The sequence below is a fragment of the Accipiter gentilis genome, chromosome 9 (assembly GCF_929443795.1).
Source record: "Accipiter gentilis chromosome 9, bAccGen1.1, whole genome shotgun sequence".
NCBI lineage: Eukaryota > Metazoa > Chordata > Aves > Accipitriformes > Accipitridae > Astur > Astur gentilis.
In genome coordinates, this window is record NC_064888.1 from 44,374,950 (window position 1) to 44,392,775 (window position 17,826).

At 34.0% G+C, this 17,826-nt stretch overlaps 1 protein-coding gene across 1 annotated transcript in view; it reads left to right on the forward strand.

Annotated features, from left to right (window-relative positions):
• CFAP46 (cilia and flagella associated protein 46) overlaps positions 1-17,826 on the forward strand; it is a 91,463-nt gene that overhangs the window by 23,055 nt on the left and 50,582 nt on the right. Inside the window, exons 12-22 of the mRNA XM_049811264.1 lie at positions 276-504; positions 2,432-2,552; positions 5,018-5,141; positions 6,080-6,210; positions 8,792-8,937; positions 9,594-9,727; positions 11,275-11,487; positions 12,815-13,028; positions 13,370-13,519; positions 14,265-14,372; positions 16,148-16,329. Of these exons, the coding sequence (XP_049667221.1) occupies positions 276-504; positions 2,432-2,552; positions 5,018-5,141; positions 6,080-6,210; positions 8,792-8,937; positions 9,594-9,727; positions 11,275-11,487; positions 12,815-13,028; positions 13,370-13,519; positions 14,265-14,372; positions 16,148-16,329 (1,752 nt within the window). The remainder of the gene's footprint in view (positions 1-275; positions 505-2,431; positions 2,553-5,017; positions 5,142-6,079; positions 6,211-8,791; positions 8,938-9,593; positions 9,728-11,274; positions 11,488-12,814; positions 13,029-13,369; positions 13,520-14,264; positions 14,373-16,147; positions 16,330-17,826) is intronic.

Here is a 17,826-nt window from a genome sequence, read left to right on the forward strand (position 1 = left end):
ATTAGTTAGTCTACAAGATGTGTTGCTTCCTCATGGCTGTGTTTTCTCATCCAGAGTTAATGGAAGTAAAATGCAGTTAAGTTGTCTAAGTAATTTCATTAAAAATTTCAGTAATTGACAGTGAAAATGAAAGAGACAATAAGTTAAAAAGGGAATGTCTATTTTCATACTGGAGTCACTCTTAATTATTGAGTTTCACTTTGGGGTAATTTTTAGGTCTAAGAATTTTAGTTTGCCTCATTTTCACAGTTTACATTTAAATTCATGTTCCTTAGCATGTTGACTTTGTTGCGTTGCCAAGTTCATATGGAAATAGCTCGTATTGAAGAAGATGGGGATAGAATAGAGGCTGCTGTGGAACATTTGCAAAAAGCTATACATCTAAACAACGGTGGGCAGTATCAAGAACATCTAAGATTGATTTTTAACCGTCTTCATTTGCACACAATGCTGTATAAGTCACCTGAGCGTCTAGAGGATCAGGCAGTAATGATGATTGAACAGGTAATTATGAAGAATAAGGTCAGTAGCTGAAAAAGGTTTCCATATTGAATTCTGGCAGGGGAAAGCCAGGTGTTTAGTAGAACTGCATATTGGTAGAGCCAGCATCAGCTTGCTTTCAGCAAATTGACATTGGTTCATTGCCTTGAAAAACTCTGTGAATTCTCTGTATGGTGGTCATGCTGCTTCACACTCTGAAGATTGTGACAGAGGATTTTTTCCAGTTATGTTCAAAGCTTATTTCTTGGGGGTGTAAGGGAAGTTATTCATTAGCAAAAATATCAGCAAAAAAGAAGCCTATTCATAGTTGTCAACAATTAAGATTTCATTGCAAGGAACAGTGTTTTAATTAATGAGGGGAGCAGTGACCAAATAGCTAAAGAAGCTGAAGACATGGGCCCATGTGAAATTCATGACATTCAACAAGGCCAAGGGCAGGGTCCTGCACCAGGGTCACAGCAACCCCTGGTATCAATACAGGCTGGGGAGTGACGGGATTGAGAGGAGCCCTGCAGAGAAAGAGTTGGGGTTGCTGGTGGATGAAAAGCTGCCCGTTAGCAGCCTGTGTGCCCGTGAAAGCCAACCGTATCCTGGGCTGCATCAAAAGAAGCATGGCCAGCATGTCGAGGGAAGTAATTCTGCCCCTCTGCTCCACTCTGGTGAGACCCGACCTGCAGTACTGCATTTAGCTCTGGGGTCCTCAGCACAGGACAGACATGGACCTGTTGGAGCAGGTCCAGAGGAGGCCACAAAAATGGTCAAAGGGATGGAACACCTCTCCTATGAAGATAGGCTGAGAGAGTTGGGGTTATTCCGCCTGAAGGAGAGAAGGATCTGGGGACACCTTATTGTGGCCTTGCAGTACCTAAAGGGAGCTTGTAAGAAAGATGAGAGGCAGATTTAGACTAGATATAAGGAAGAAGTTTCTTACAATGAGGGTGGTGAAACACTGGAACTGGTTGCACAGAGAGGTGGGAGATGTCCCATCCCTGGAAACGTTTAAGGTCAGGTTGGATGGGGCTCTGAGCAACCTTATACAGTTGAAGATGTCCCTACTCATTTTAGGGGGCTTGGACTAGATGACCCTTAAAGGTCCCTTCCAACCCAGACTGTTCTGTGATTCTAAACATCCTAGCTGGTTTCAAGATAAATCAGTATTATGTCACACTTACAAATGACAATAAATAATATAGTCTAAAGTCACAGTGTAGTCATTGTCAAGATTTATTGTGTCTAATTCTGTTGTGGTGCTTCAGCACCTGAACAAAAATCATGTTGGCAACTGATTGTTAGTTGGCTGAAAGAAATTTTAGCTATACACCATTTTGGGATATTCAGAGAAATTAAGATCTGTTCACTGAATCTAAAATCAGTACTGGAAAGCTGCTGGTGAGTTGATATGTCTATTGTTAGGACAAAGAAGAACAAAGTTTTAATGCTTTTCCATGCAAGCTTACTCTGTTTAAATGTCATTTAAAAAAAGCACTTACACTTCCTCTGACTTCGGCTAATTCTGAGTGGACTAGGAATTTTTTGTATTTTGTAGCAATTCCTAGTTATTGCCAAATGGATATGTTATTGTTGGTTTCTAAATAAATACTGTTCTTTATTTAAGAAAGTATAACATAATGACAGGTTATACACCAAGGAATATACTGTAAAGATCCATGAGGAGCATGAACAGTACTTTGTATTCAGTTATCCTTGATGTATTCATGACAAGATCAACCAAAGTTCTACAGTCACTTTCAAAAACAGTAATACTGCAGAATGATGTGTAAGATATATGAAGATGCACAATTCCTATAGGTATTTTTTTGGTACTACCAAGTTATATGATCTGCATTCTCTTATGTTTAATAAATAAGATACATAAATAGGAATATAATAAAAATGAACCTTATAACAATTAGTTCTTTTCTTTATGTAGGCTAAAAGGGGAAAGCAGAAGGATAATGTGAGGAAAAAGAGGTCCCTTCTGGTAAATGCAGGTCTTGCACTAGCTCCTGATTCATTTCAAATAGTCCTTGACAGTGAAAATGAAACTAAAGGTAACGTACATATGCATGACTAAAGTTACTACGCTTTGACTGCTTTGCATAGTTTTAAAGGTTGGACATAACATCTAGTGGCAACATGTAGAGAACATTGCAATACAGGTGAAGTGACAGTTCTGCTGAATTCTGTGGCAAAGCTCCTATCAGTTTCATTAGGGATCTAAGATTTATATTGTGATACTGGAAGAGGAAATGCTATTGTTTTCCCCTCTGAATTCATCTGAATCTTATTGTTATGCTGTAATCTTATTTTCGCTATGTGCAACTTTTAAATGTTCTTACCCAAGGTCAGTTTTAAGTGGTATTTTCAGAAGTTTCACCCCATAATATTCTGTTAATTATATACAATATTGGGTATTCATTCTATATTTTAATTGTCTTTCTATTCTAAAATCTTGCTTTTGAGAGATCATGTTTTGCACAGAGATTTAGGCATGACTTCATTATTTACTGTCTAAAACATGGATCATAAATAGGTATATTCCTTATGCCATGAACAGCTTCGGTTTGTGACTATACAGCCTGTTGTTGAAGAAGAGTGGACAGGGAACGGATTTTCCAGATTGCTTGAACTGTTTTATCTTATCTTGGCAATAAAGCAAGTGTGTGACTAATTTAACTAACTTTCTGAATATACCCAGTGTACTCCCAGGGTAGAGATTATGCTGAAGGAAGGGAATGCTGCTGAAGGAGTCCTGTAGCTTCCCAAGCAGCCTGTTCCTACCATGGAAGGCCACGTGGTTTTCTCACACCATCTATTCAGCCAGGCCGAAATGTTTACCTTGCATATTCTCATTTCAAACTTAATCAGCTGATGACTTAGAAGTAAGAGTGTTATTTACAGAATCAACAATCCCACTTTGTGCAGTACATTTAAGTATGAGAAAACTATTTTGTTGGAAAACATTTTCATACATGATTTAAGGTGATAAAATGCATTGTATTTGTGCAATTAAGAGAATTAAAAGCATGCGTGTGTTTCTACTTGCTCTCGAATTTTCAGTTGACAGCTGTAAAATTATATCCAGACTTCCTTAGAATAAATCTGTGGTAAGATGTTAGTGTCCCCAGATAAGCCATTAAAATGAGTGAGATTATCACAATATTACAATTATTACAATACCCTCTATCTGTTTGATACAATGTTTTGTAAAATTTTGTTTTGAAAGATTTCAGTTGTTCCTGAGGCTGTCATCCAAAGAGTGAGTTTTTTGCTTTTTCCATGACACTTATGTTACAACAAACTTAAACATGTTTATTGAAGGAATAAGAAAATATGCAACTGTATTATTCAAATATACATAGGACAGGACATCAGATTTGTAAGGTTATTTTTTCGTTTAAGTTGCATAATTAACTGTGCATCAACATTTCATTCTTTCTGATGTGTCTGCTGACCTAATTTAGTGAGAGTTGTACCCATAGATCCAGAGAACAATGTACTTTTTTAATCCACAATTCTTTACCCTACAACCTTACCTATTACTGTAATCATGTATTATACTGAGCAATTTCTGTTAGTTGATCTATGTGTTTAGTTAGGTAACACAGCCTTATCATATGCTGGGTAATGCATTGCAAAATATTTTTAGAAAGAATGGGTAAGACACTATGCCTTCCTATTTTCATTGTAAATGAATGTAAGTGAACCTACTTATCTATATAAATTTTAAAGCCAGAAATACTTTATATGTATTTGCTGCTATTATTTGGCAAATTTTTTGAGGATCAAGTTAAAACTTAGTCTGCATTATGTTAGGGACCATCGCTTAGATTCAAGTGAATGTACAAACTCATTGGATTTCCCAGTCACATCAAGTTACTCATATTCTAATGCAAAGTGTCTCCTCTATGTCATTACACTGCAAAAAAAAATATCTCTTTTTGATGTATGTGTATCACAGGAGTAATTTTCTACCTCAGGTGGCCAGCTTGTTCCTCCGTTGCATCATTTCTCTGTTTTGGTTATTTCTTTGTTTAATATTTTTGCCCAATATATTGTTGACTAAGTAAAACAAAAGTTAGTATTTTCAAATTAAAACAAAACAACAAAGTTTAATATTGATTGAAAATGTGTTTGATTAGATAAGTGTTTTTAAAATTCAGGGTGAATGTGAACTTTACGTATTAATTCATCCATTTACTCTTTACTGAGGCTAGTTAGAGCAATGCATGTCCTGTCAGAAAAGAGCTGTACTTGAGATATTTGGGAGCCAAACAAGCATAAATCCAGTTTTGTATGGGACAACTATATCTGAAGATATAGGAAAAACAGAATTGGTGGAGTGAAATTTTTTTCATGTTGGTTGGTTGGTTTTGGGAAAGCTTGAAGGACTGAAAAAGGGGCTGGATTTCAAGTGTTTCAGAAAGTAGTTAAGAATCAAATTGCATACCCTTCATGTGGATTTTTTAATATCTAATACTTAAAAATTACCTTAAATTCTTTTTTCTTTGCAAAGTTTCCTCAGGTAACAGTAGGAGTCAAATAAGCTACCTCTGTGCAAAAGCACAACATCATAATAAAAGCGTGGAGAAAGTTGATGAACATTTGGAACACTTAAGAAATGAAGGTGACAGGGAGAGGTAATAAGTATGGACAAGAAAAGTCTCTTTTATCTTGTGTAGAAATCTCTAATGGGGCAGTTTCTTAGTGCAGCTGTTAAGTTACTGATGACACCTTGTAGCGTGCTGAATGCTTCAGTCAGACCTGGCAAAGCATTTAATCATGTGTTTAACTTCCTGTCTGCAGAGTTGCATTATGTTCACATGCTATGTGTAATTTTATTCTTTTGCTATTTCTAATCTACTCTCACATGCACACATAAACTCACCTATTCTATTGATATGAACTAAACACACAGAAGAATGAGTGGATTAAGGCTGGAAGACTGAATAACTTGATGTACAATTTAAACTTTGCTGAAGTGTCTTTTTAGGTCCTTGTACTACATTGTATGCTATAACTTTTTTTGATAAAGAAATGAAGTAGTCCATTCTGAGAGTCAGCAAGATTAGTCTGTAGGAAAACCACAGGTTCTGTTTTGACTATTTGTATGTCATTTTACCATTCTTTATTTAAAAGGAGGTGTTTCCTTTTTTTTTGCTGCACTAAAAATTCCTGTGTTGAAATTTAAAATAAATTGGTTTCTAAAAAAATTCTAAATCCAAACTTGTTTTCAAGACTTATTTTGAAACTCTCAGTATCAGTTTTGAAATATTTAGTTTAGTTCATTTTACAAAATAGATAATTAGGGGTGTCACACACATTTTGAAATTTTGGTATAGTTATATAGGAATTTTGTCCCACTCTTGATATGCTAAGGGTTTTTTGGGTTTTTTTTAATTAATAAAATAATAGTGTTATCTTTGCCACTGGCAAGAAGTCTTCCATTTATTAATTTTTGTTAGATTTAAAATTTTATTTATGATGGCCATCATTATTGACATTTTTTTGTCAATCCTGAAGTGTGGAAGATAATCCTGCTTATGAAGTAATTTTATGTATGCTTTTTCTTTGGTAGAATTATACTTTGGGCAGATTTGGCAAAAGTTGCACGTAAACAAGAAGTATGGGATGTCTGCCGCGCAGCATGCAGATTTTGTCTCTTGTATGATGATATTTTGTTTAGGAAGGTAACAAAATCTAAAAAAAGTAAGTGAACAAATTATTTTGAATGTTGTTAAGAGGAACTTTTTCCTCATTTATTAGAGTTACTTGAAGGAGTCAGCCAATATTATTATGTTCTTCCCTCCCATTCCCGAAGTTCCCTGAGACTCTCATCTGTCACCGCATGTTGGCATACATGGAATACTCTTTCTACCTCTGAATCTAGAAATCAGTCATTATGTTTTTCTGTTGAAACCATACTCTGCCTTCAGAAGTGTTTCACCAGTGCTAAAGAAAAGTACTTACATGAGATATATCTACCTGTCTAAGAAAATAAGTTCATTCCTTAATGGTCATCTAGGTCCATATTATCCATCTCTGTCATACTTAATTCCCTGAGGAAGCTGAAGAAAAATGGATTATCAGTCCCTTTGTATGATGCTCACGTGATAACATTTTTTACCCTTTATACCCTTATTAATGGTTCCTCTGAGGTATCCAACATATTGTTTGTGCTTGTTCCTTGACGGTCTGCTGGAAACCTACTACACATGTTACAAGAGTTCTCAACTCGGGGAAAGAACACTTTCAAACCACTAGATACTTGCTGACTTTTACATATATCTGTTAAAGTTTTTTTTTGCCTGGGAGTTGGTAAAACTCACCTTTAAGAATAGATGAAATTCTAGTACACACCCTGTTGGCTGTTTTTTTTTTCTCTAGCCAATTTTAATTAAACGTATTCCACATTTTTTGTTTCCAAGGTCCGCTTAAAATAAGGTATTAATTTACCTGTTTTCTTTCACAAGTTTTGAATCTCCACACTAGCCATGTTTCATCTTTCAAATCTTTTTCAAACTAAGAGGAAAAACGAGTACTTGCCAGAAATTCAGGGCAACCATGCACCAAAAGCATCATTAATAGGAACTAGTATGTTCTTTTTTTCTTTCACATGTTTTGCATCTTCAAGGTAAAGGTGTCTTTCTCATACTTTGAATGTTTACAGGGCTTTATAATTTTGTCTGTGTCAGTCTAAACACTTTTCCAGCGTAGGCAGGAGATCAAGACACTTTCCATCTCTGTTCAGAAGCATTTCAGATGGTTCAATCAAAGTTTGTTACGAGGTTGCTGAAGTTGATTGATGCTTTCAGAAGTAGAACTTCACTAGAAATCAAACAATAACTGTGACCTCGCTGAAGGTCTCCATTCTCCAGAACTGTAGAGTGGCCTCCTGGAAATCCATTCATAATTACCATTGAGTGCTGCATGTTTCTGTAAATGCAAAGGAAAGAATGCTGCATTTGGTGGAGCAGTTGAGGTAATCTATACTGGGCAGTTTCTACCTGTGGGAATACTACTTGTAGTTAAATGAAATGTGAATAAGCTTGTAGATACTCAAGACAGGAAGAGAAATTTAGGATTGACTGGAGTTCTCTGAGAACTGTTGGCACTGTTCATTTTCATGTTCCAGTTAATTTTACTTTCCTACTACTAATTGTTAGATTCGTGGGTGAGGAAAATGAAAGATAGTCTTTATCATATTGAGGATAGGGCAACAATAATGATTGTACTGTGAATACCCTCTACAGAGGCTTGCTGCGTTGTCAGGCCTGAATAAAGGCAAATAATTCAAGGTGTTCTGGTGTTACAGAAATAGAACATACCAGTTCCTATTAATGATGCTTTTGGTGCATGGTTGCTCTGAGTTTCTGGTAAGTACTTCTTTTTCCCTTTAGTTTGAAAAAGATTTGAAAGATGAAACATGGCTAGTGTGGAGAAAGTAAATACATGTGATTAGTCTAGGAACCAGGAGCAAACCAGTCAAATTATAAAACTGTGGGGTTTAAGAAAACAAAAGCATTACATTTTAACACAAATTAAAAGGTTATTTTTGACTATTGAAGTATGATTTAAAAAATTAGTCAAAGACTAATAAGTTAGATTTATCATAGTATTGGACTTGATGGATCAAACAGAACCTCTGGTTCAGGAGATTGTTTGGACACAGATTCTGAAAAACTATGAAGATTGGCCAGGAAAAAAATGTAGCTTTGTGTATCCTACTTTTTATGCCTTTCCTTAAACACTCACTGTTGGCCAACAACGTAGAGGGAACCCACTGTGACAGCTTTTATGCCCTTACTTCGTGTTTATATTAAAATAATCTTGGTCCTTTCTCTTCATTATTAAACCAAAGAAAAATAATGCTGGTTTTCTCTTTATTGATGTGTATGTTGCCATAAAGTCAACCCCATCCATGATTTAAACACAGTGAGATTTTAGCCACAGCATAATGTCCAGCACTCCACTTCCATTGAAGCAATAAAATTGAACTAGAAGCTATGGGTTATATTCATACTAATGTAATTTCAATACGCATGTTATGACTGGAGCAAGTTATTTGCTGCAAATATTGAAGTTTATGCACAAATGCAGTGGGTTTTGAGCGCAATAAATTGTACTGATGAAAAAAATATTGAGTTGAAGTAATTTTAAGCCTGTATTTGTTAACTCTTGCTTGTGGATTTAAGAATGTGTAGGGATTTTAAATTTTAAAATGAAGGTGATTTTTTTTTTCTGATTTGCATGGTAATAATAATGGGTTTATTTATTTATTTATTTTTAGCACAGAAGAAGAAAGCTAGTACAACTACGATAGATGATGATCAAGGTGACAGCTTACCAGGAGAATCATTACTACCTGCTAAATCCTTCTCTTTTGAAAGAGATTTACTCAGAATATTAGCAGAAATAAGATTCATTAATGCAGAGGTAAATAAATTGCACTCACTCAATAATTTGCCATTCAAATTTGTTTCATTTAGCTTTGTTTTATGTATAATTTTACATATAAATCTTAAAGCACTGGAATTCTGAGTTTAATTTTTGTCTATCTCCACAGGAACTAAAGGAAGAAGTAGTTTCATGAAGCATCTTTATCAAAATACTGTGTGAAAGTAACTATAGCAATAGTTTCACTGCAGGGATTCTGTTGTAAATGTTTGTCATGTGACATTATATTTCTGGAGCCTTGAAGTTCCAGCATGATTAAAAATATATATATATAGATATAAAATATCTCAATGAAATTATTTAGTAAAATTAGTTGTAGACAATTGGAAGATTATGATGTATCATAGAATCATTTAGGTTGGAAAAGACCTTCAAGATCATCGAGTCCAACAATCATCCATTACCACTAAAATATTTTTTTTAAATAGAAATATATTATAATTATAAATAAATAATATAAATATAAATAAAGTATTTTACATTGTATTTCATATAGTTGTACATGCGTGTACAACATCTGAAAAAGCATTTTGTATTTCTTAATTTTTGAAGAGGTAACAACACTAATACTAAGTCACAGTCTATTTTCACAGTGATAACCTGGGTAGAAAATTTATTTCTCTGTATCTTTCCAGGCAACTGTTCATTTATTAAGATTGCAGGGAATTGAACTGAATGATCATGCTGTACCTCCAGAAGGTACAAGCCAGTATCATCCAGGATATGGTTCATATCTTCCCGAAAGTGATCCAGAATGGAAAACATACAGGTACTTTTCTTTAATATATAACAAGACCTTGGAACTCCTAACAGATTTTTATTATCACACACAGATGATGATTTTTGCAAGTTTTCTTCTTAGTAAAATTCATTGTCACCAGATGCTTCATATTTGTAGGTAGTCATGGTAATGGGAAAAGAATCTAAAAAATAATTTGAAATAATTTTTCTTTAGTTTGCTTTCATTGTGGAGTGTGCATTTTATTTTTCATTTAATGTTTATTTCTCTGAAACCAGAAGCTAGTATCCCAACCTTCAAAACTATTAATTCTGTGTTATATTGACATTTAGACCATGAAATTCTATATTTAAAAATATATTTCCCCAAATAAAAAAACTCTTTGTCTTGCTTTAAAGCTTCTATAACTATAATGATGTCTGAGTACCCAAATACATGCAATGAATTACTTCAGTTTGCAAAACTATAGTGTTCCATCCAATCAACTGAAATGAATAAGGGAGAGTAGAACATAGCAAGTATCTTTTTTTTCTGGTCTCACACAATTATTTCTTGCAAAGGAGGAGAGGGGGGAGAATCCTGAAGGTGATATTTAAAATCTCTTCTTTATATTAATATTAGCCTTATTGTGACAGTGGTCATGTCACAAAAGAGTAGAATGTCAGAGTTGTGTCCCTGAGTTTGTTCATTAAGTCTGAAGATTAAGTAAAGTTTCTCACACGACTTGCAAATGTTCAGTAAAATGGGAAAAAGTATAAACTGATCAGAACCAAGGGACAAAGATGATGAGGATTCTGTTCCAAAATTTTCTACTAAGCTGTTTTTGAGTTTACCAAATTAGATTAAAAACTCATAGGAAAAAAAACGCTTTGGTCTACTGTGTTCCCATGCCATTGTTGACATAGTAATATGCTGTGTCAGTTTGTTATTTTGTTTTTGTGACTTAACCATGGCCATTCTTTATGGTCATTGAAAAATGTATTTTTAATACTGCATTTTCTAAGTAATGCTACATCTTGATAATTAAGAAAAAAGAAATAAAGTTATTGAAAGAGTTATTGCATAGACTATGAAAAAGATGTTATTCTATTAAAAGTTATTTTAGCATTTCAGAACATCTGGAGATATCTTTGAGTGCAAGAACACATGCAGTTGTTAAGTGAAAAAGACGCCTCGTTAACACTTGAATGGAATGCCTTACTTGTATCTGTATTCAAGTAGAGTCCTGTCATGGATATTTAATTAATTATTTCTAGCACAGATGTGTAGATTCACATCAGCATTTAAAAAAAACATGTGGACGAAGCATGAACTATAGCCACTATTTTTTAAGCTAATAGTATTTGAGTGTCAGAGACTGTTCATTTTATGTTGATACTAATTCCTTTCCTGAGTCATCTTCTCATGCAAGTAAAATGTAAGTTAATGGATGAAGACTTAATAAATGCAACTGAAAAGTAATTAAAAAATTTTTGTTGTTGTTGACTGAGATGTACTACTGCATATTTAACCTCATGATATAATTCCTTTTAGTGATGAAGTTTTGGAATAAAAGCTTCTTTATACTGATTTTATAGTTTATGGATAGACTACTTATCTCGGTATGCTATGGAAAACTTCCAACGTGCAGCCAAAATAGGAGAAGAACTGAATGAAGCCTGGATCGTTCACAATGCTGTGGTGTATATCTTAAACTACAATAGACATCTTATCTCTTCAGGAAGACAGAGGGAAATTATTGAGTATCTGCAGACTCTTCTTGGAGCCATCAAGGCTGTTGGGCACAATGGGTAAATTTAGATGTTTGGTTATGAACATGCTGGTTTTTTCTAAAACACAAAAAATATTTTTACAAACAATGTAAATCACTGTGTACAGTGAAAGACTTATTGATGGCTTTCACTAGTAGTAGAAGGACTTTGGTATACAGAGTAGTTCAGAAGTTTAATTTTGTGGTGTGAAAACGACTTTTTAATTCTTTCTATTTGTTCTTTGTTACTATTCACTACAAACCATATTAACTTTAGACTAAGCAATATTGATTTCTCTTCATTGTGAAATAGCAACATGTGCATGTGAAATAGCATTTTGTTAAGCTAGTTGGAAAGAATCAGGAACATTTTCTTAGCCTGTGAGTTTCCAGGACAGCTCAAAATGTCTTTGCTTGTTGTCAGTTGCTCTGAAATTGAATTATGTTGTAAATATAATTAATTGTAAATATTTCTGATTGGAGTAAGGTGGTTACTATTGGTTCTGAAATAGGAAAGAGGAAAAAAAAAATAAAGGGAATGTGCACATTCATAGACCATGAAAATGGGAACATAGATTCCACAGTGGTTTGCAGAAATCCTGTTCTGTAGTAAATGCAATGGGAAAATGATTGGCTATGATGGAGGAGATGCTCAAGTCAAAGTCTGACTGTGTGACAAAATCCTAGAAATTTTACTACATTATTGACAGTGACCTCAGCACTAGGCAAACTGTTAGGACCAGCAGCAAAGAAGGCTCTTTTAACAGTATTTGAGAACAAAGCGTAAAGTGCAGTTTCTGCAGAGACAAAGACTGGTAATACCTGCTTATTAATTCTGATATTTACATTAGCATGTTTCAGCAATAATCTCTTAATCATAATTCAGTTTGTGTCTTCACAAAAAAAAAAAAAAAAAGTTAATTCCAGCGTGGCAGTTGATCGGCATGAAGAGTAATACAGTGTAATAAATAAATGGTTTTATGTGAGGGGTTTGGCTTAGGTTAACTTTTTAGGAAATGGTTATTATTTTCATGCATAGCAGCCCACTAATAAAAAAATATATTTTAAATGTGTTTGACATAAATATTTTTAATTTTTTTTCCCAGTGAGGAAATAGAAACTTCAATTATAGAAAGAGCTGAAAAAATAGGATATAAACCATTAAAGTTGGTTGTGGTTTTTTGTATGTTTAACCATTTTAACTGCTTTTCCAATGGGAAAATTTTTTGTCATATCCATAATTTTGCTTTCTAAGAAAAATCTAGATTTTCAAGTAATGTTTATTACTTGAAAGTAATAAACTTTATTACTTCCTCTCATTTTTATGTGATGTGGTATGCACTTCCGATCTTTGTTTTCTTTTACAGAAGTACTGTGATTTTATTGATGTTATGTAATGCATTGGCTCGGGGCTTAATGCTTTGTTGGATTCCAAAGCCAAAACTTGCTGAGGAAAAAAAAAAAGATGCAGCAACAGACAGAAGCAGAAGAGATGCAGCAAAGAAACATGAAAAAGCAAATGTCATCCAGCCTTTTTCAGTAGATCCCAGTGGACTTCCTGATATCAAAGCTGCCTTAGAGGTACAAAGCCCTAATTTTTTGTAGTCTTTTTTGGTCTGCTGTCCTATATTACAATTAATATAAATTAAATTGTAGTAATTTTTGCAGAAAGTAAGCTACCATCTTTTACAGTTCCTGCCACCATAGGTCCTCTCCAAATACACACTGAAGTTCCTTACCAACTGGGGCTGAGGACTGTAACTTTTATTCGTGGTATGGGTTGACTTAATGGAGATGTCATTAGGCTTAGAAATGCATGTGCAATAACTTTAAAATAACTAATGAATGGAATGTTCTATACAAAGAGCTTTCTACATTTCTCCTATGTTTCAGTCTTTTTTTTTTTTTTTCTTGGTGTTTAGATTTGTGAATTTGCCCTAAATGTGACAGCTGGAACCATACCTAATGAAACAGTACCTGTTGCTGCACAACAACAGATCATTGCTACGTGGGTGAAAGCCAAACAGTTAAATCAGCAGCAGATCGGCTGTAAACTTGGGACTGAGGAGGAGGTATTGTTTCTCTGAAATCCTGCATAATGTTGAAACTTTTATTTGAAAAATTAAATTCATTTAATAATGACTGAAATTATCAATGTGTATTTTCTTCTGTATATTTGAATACAATGTGAAAATAATTTTTTGCTGTCGTTTCCATAAAACTTTACGGAATACAGCAATTTTTTCACATTGGGCATAGCAGTGAGTCTACATTTCTTAAGTCTACCTTCTGTTTTTAGCTGCCAAGAATACTTATGGTGATGTTTGTCATATAATGACTGTATAACAAAGTTGGGTTTGAATTTGTACATTTAAAATAATAAAATAGCTACATTAAAAATGTTAAGAAAAATCAGCTATATTTATATCAACATTTAATACAGTCTCTTTATATATAGAATATGGATCTAGTCAGTTGGAAAGTAATATTTTATTCCTATCTTTTTATTTTATTATGTCTATAAAACTGGAATCCCTCAGTGATATATGGAATTTACATTCATTGTATTGTTGCCATGTAATATTTTTAATGTTGAAACTGTAGTAGTTCAGAGTTCACAGTGTTAATTAAAAATAAATAAATAAATACATAAAATCCCCCATGAGAAGGGCACAATAAAGAACGGAAGACTTGCTTAATGCAAATTGAGGTTTTCAGACATAGTTATTATTACCTTGTCATATCAATTAATGTCCTTAATAATGTTTACTTGCAAAAAAAAAAATCTTTTAATGTTAAATTTTTATTTCTGCTTAGAATAATGGTGAAGGACAAAATCCTATGGCAAGAATTCTTGTTGGTCTAGAAATGTATTCATGTAATGGCTTGGGTCTCATGGATTTCACTGTTCCTAGCTTACCTCAGGTATTTAATTTTGTTTTATTAGCTTTGGAGTTTTAAGAAATTGCATGGTATAAATGTAATTTCAGCTTTGGATGGAGGCAAAATTAATTTTGAAACTTTTACTGTAACATTATTTCCTTTAAAACTTTCCAAGAGACTGAATAGTTATGACAGGTAGAAGATTTTTGTGACTAAGTTTTTTCATTTATCCAAAAAACCAGATAGCATTAGAATACCACTATTAGAATTATGCCCATGTTGCTCTAACAGATTATGTCCATAAGCATCAGATGAGCATAATGGGTTCATATGAATTCTGTACAGAACCATACTTCTGACCTTTCATTTTTTGTGGAGAAAACTATAGAATCATAAAATCATTTAGGTTGGAAAAGACCCTTAAGATTGAGTACAACTGTTAACCTAACACTGCCAAATCCACCCCTAAACCATGTGCCTAAGCACCACATATACACATCTTTTAAATACCTCCAGGGATGGTGACTCAACCACTTCCCTGGGCAGCCTGTTCCAATGCTTCACAACACTTTTGGTGAAGAAATTTTTCCTAATATCCAATCTCAGCCTCCCCTGGTGCAACTTGAGGCTGTTTCCTCTCGTCCTATTACTTGTTACCTGGGAGAAGACACCGACCCGCACCTCATTACACCCTCTTTTCAGGTAGTTGTGGAGAGGTGTATTTTAGAGTTTGTATTGGAAGTATTCAGAATTTCAACAGAAAACTTCATGTTACAGTGAATTTACTTTTGGCAGTTGAAGGCAGAACACAACTACAATTTGTTACTATTTAAAGAATTAGGTGTCTTTTAATAAGTCTTATACCAGGCATAATTTTCTTAAAGCACTTGCCTTTGATCAGTCTTCCATGATTACTCAAGCTGACTGATGCCACAGTTTTCCTCTGGTCCTGTTGGTTACCAGGCTATTCAAGAGGAATAAAGGTGGCATAGAAAGGTTTATACCTTGTATTTTCAAAACAGTGAGTTGTAGTCTTACCTGTTTGATGACCACATTTATAATTTCTACCTCCTATAAAGAGCTTTCTTAAAGGAATAAGATGTGTTTCCTCATTTAGCTAGGAATCTGATGACATTGTCTAACACTTTTCTAGAAGTCCTTCTTTCTAAAGACTAGGATCTGGGTCCTTATAAATATATACATATCTAATTCTAGTTGGTCTACAGATTTATGCCAAATATTATGAGTTAGCTTTAGCTATTACTTCAGTAGCTTAGTTTTGGAGAGCAATATTGTAGTACCCTCATTTTGACCAATTCATAAACAGTTCCAATTATCTTAAAAAGATGGAACTTTCTGACTGACGTATGCAAAAGCAAGGAAGATGTTTAGACCCTGTAATGAAACTATATATGAAACACTTGTTGTAAAACCAGTTCTACCTCCCATTCTTACTTTTGGCTTAACTAAAATGGGCTCTGAATGTCGGAAGTCCTGTTCCACTGATTTTTCAGAAGAGGACTGAGAACATATAGTACATCCTGGCAGATACTGCTGGTCAAAAGGCGTGCACACTTACAGCTGGATTTGCAAACACTATTATAATATAATGGTGAACAATGCTTCTCTATTGTATATTTTGATTGTTCTTGTAACTTCTTGTTTTTCTGGATTGTTTTATCCCATACTTGTTCCATGTCCAGGTGGGTTGTATGCAAGGTACAGCTGTAAGCTTTGAAGTGCTATAGAAAAGACCATGATAAAACCCTGAGATTTAAACTCTCTTCTTTTTTCTTTTCTCTCCCCCCCTGCCCCAGTTAGTGAAATTGGCTTTAGAATGCAGTTGGTCAGATTCCTTAGTGGAATTGCAGACGCTGACACGACTAACATATTTTGCATATGTATCACATGACTATGAAATAGTGATGACTTGTTCTAAAAGGATCTTGCAATCAGATGAGAATTTTTTCCACAATAGAGATACTAAAAAATGTGAAATGTAAGTACATGGAATTTTGTGTGATATTGTGATATACTTCAACTAAGTTTTGAAGAAAGAGTATATAGGGTAAATGCATCTGATCACAAAATCAAAAGTGAAAGAATCTTTTTTTTTTTTACAAAGAAACTGTACACTTAGAGGTGAAAAGTGAAATAGTGACATTTTTCTACTTCTGCTGACTCTGTCATTATCAGTTACTTAAGTACTGCAGATGATGTTTTAACTCTTCAGCATACCCTGAGTAAAAGGCAGTGTGAGATCCAGATTGTGGCTCTGGACCCAGTTCAGGAAGATACGTGAGTTTTGTTATTCAAATGAGTCAACAGGTCATATATACATGTGTTTGATGTCTTCCTGGGGGGCATTGCTTTTCTGAAGTTGTCTCTAGCAGTCATGGCCTTTTCTCACTTTTATAATTTCCAAGCAGAAAGTAGCTTGTTCTAGTTCTTTCGCTGATGCAAATTGCTTCCAATGCTGAACTGGCTCTAATACACAAAGGGTCTACACAGATCATGGAACAAGATGGAACTGTCAGTGATAAAAGGTGATAGGAGCTACTATATTCCAAACTCTGGTGTCAGGTAGTGTTCATGGTCTTTATTACCACCTATGCATATGGGTGCGATAGGAACGTAATTAATTTCCTTAAAAGCCCAGTGTGTTTCTTAACTGATAATTTAAAACTTTGATCTCAAAGAAAAAAAGAAAAAAAAAAGTTTTGTATATAAACAGATCTGTTAGTAGAGTCCTTTATTATAAAAAGGTGATATCCTTCAATCCTTCTATTTTTTAATACAATTTCCTCTAAAAACAGAATGTAATTTTATCAAAAGAGAAAGGAATCAACTCCATTTAGTATCAATTTGTTGGAATGTAGGAAGTTTGAAATGAAAATGTGAAATACTTAGAATATAATTTATTGTTCATTTTTCTCTGTAAAAAATAATTTATCTTTACAAAAAATATCCTGCTCTCTGAAATTCATGTTGTTTGCTACATGGGGAAAAACATGTAGACCAAATAAGATGCCTTAGTATGAAATACATAGTTTCAGAACATTGCAGAAATTGAGAAGACACTTGCTGCATATCTAGCAATCTGCAAACTAGTGAATGATAAAATGTTTGATTCTTTGACAAAGAAATAAAGTAATGGATTGTCAATGCTGTGTCCAGAGAAATGGAAGATACACTTAGTCTTCCCATGGTAAAGCACAACTTCAGGATAAAGAGGGGTTACATTTTTAACTCTTTGTTGTTGTTGTTGTTAACTTATACTGTAGAACACTGGTGTCCTCTTGTGGACACAAATCATAACTGCATGATAGTTCTCACCACAGCGTAGGAACGAGGCCAACTAGAATGTCTACATTTCTGTATATGGTTGCACATTGTAACTAAAACCTTTAAAAAAATCTTGCAAATTGTATTATTACTTTTCTTACAAAATCACTATTAACCAATTGTATCAAATTTATTTACTTATTTATCTTGA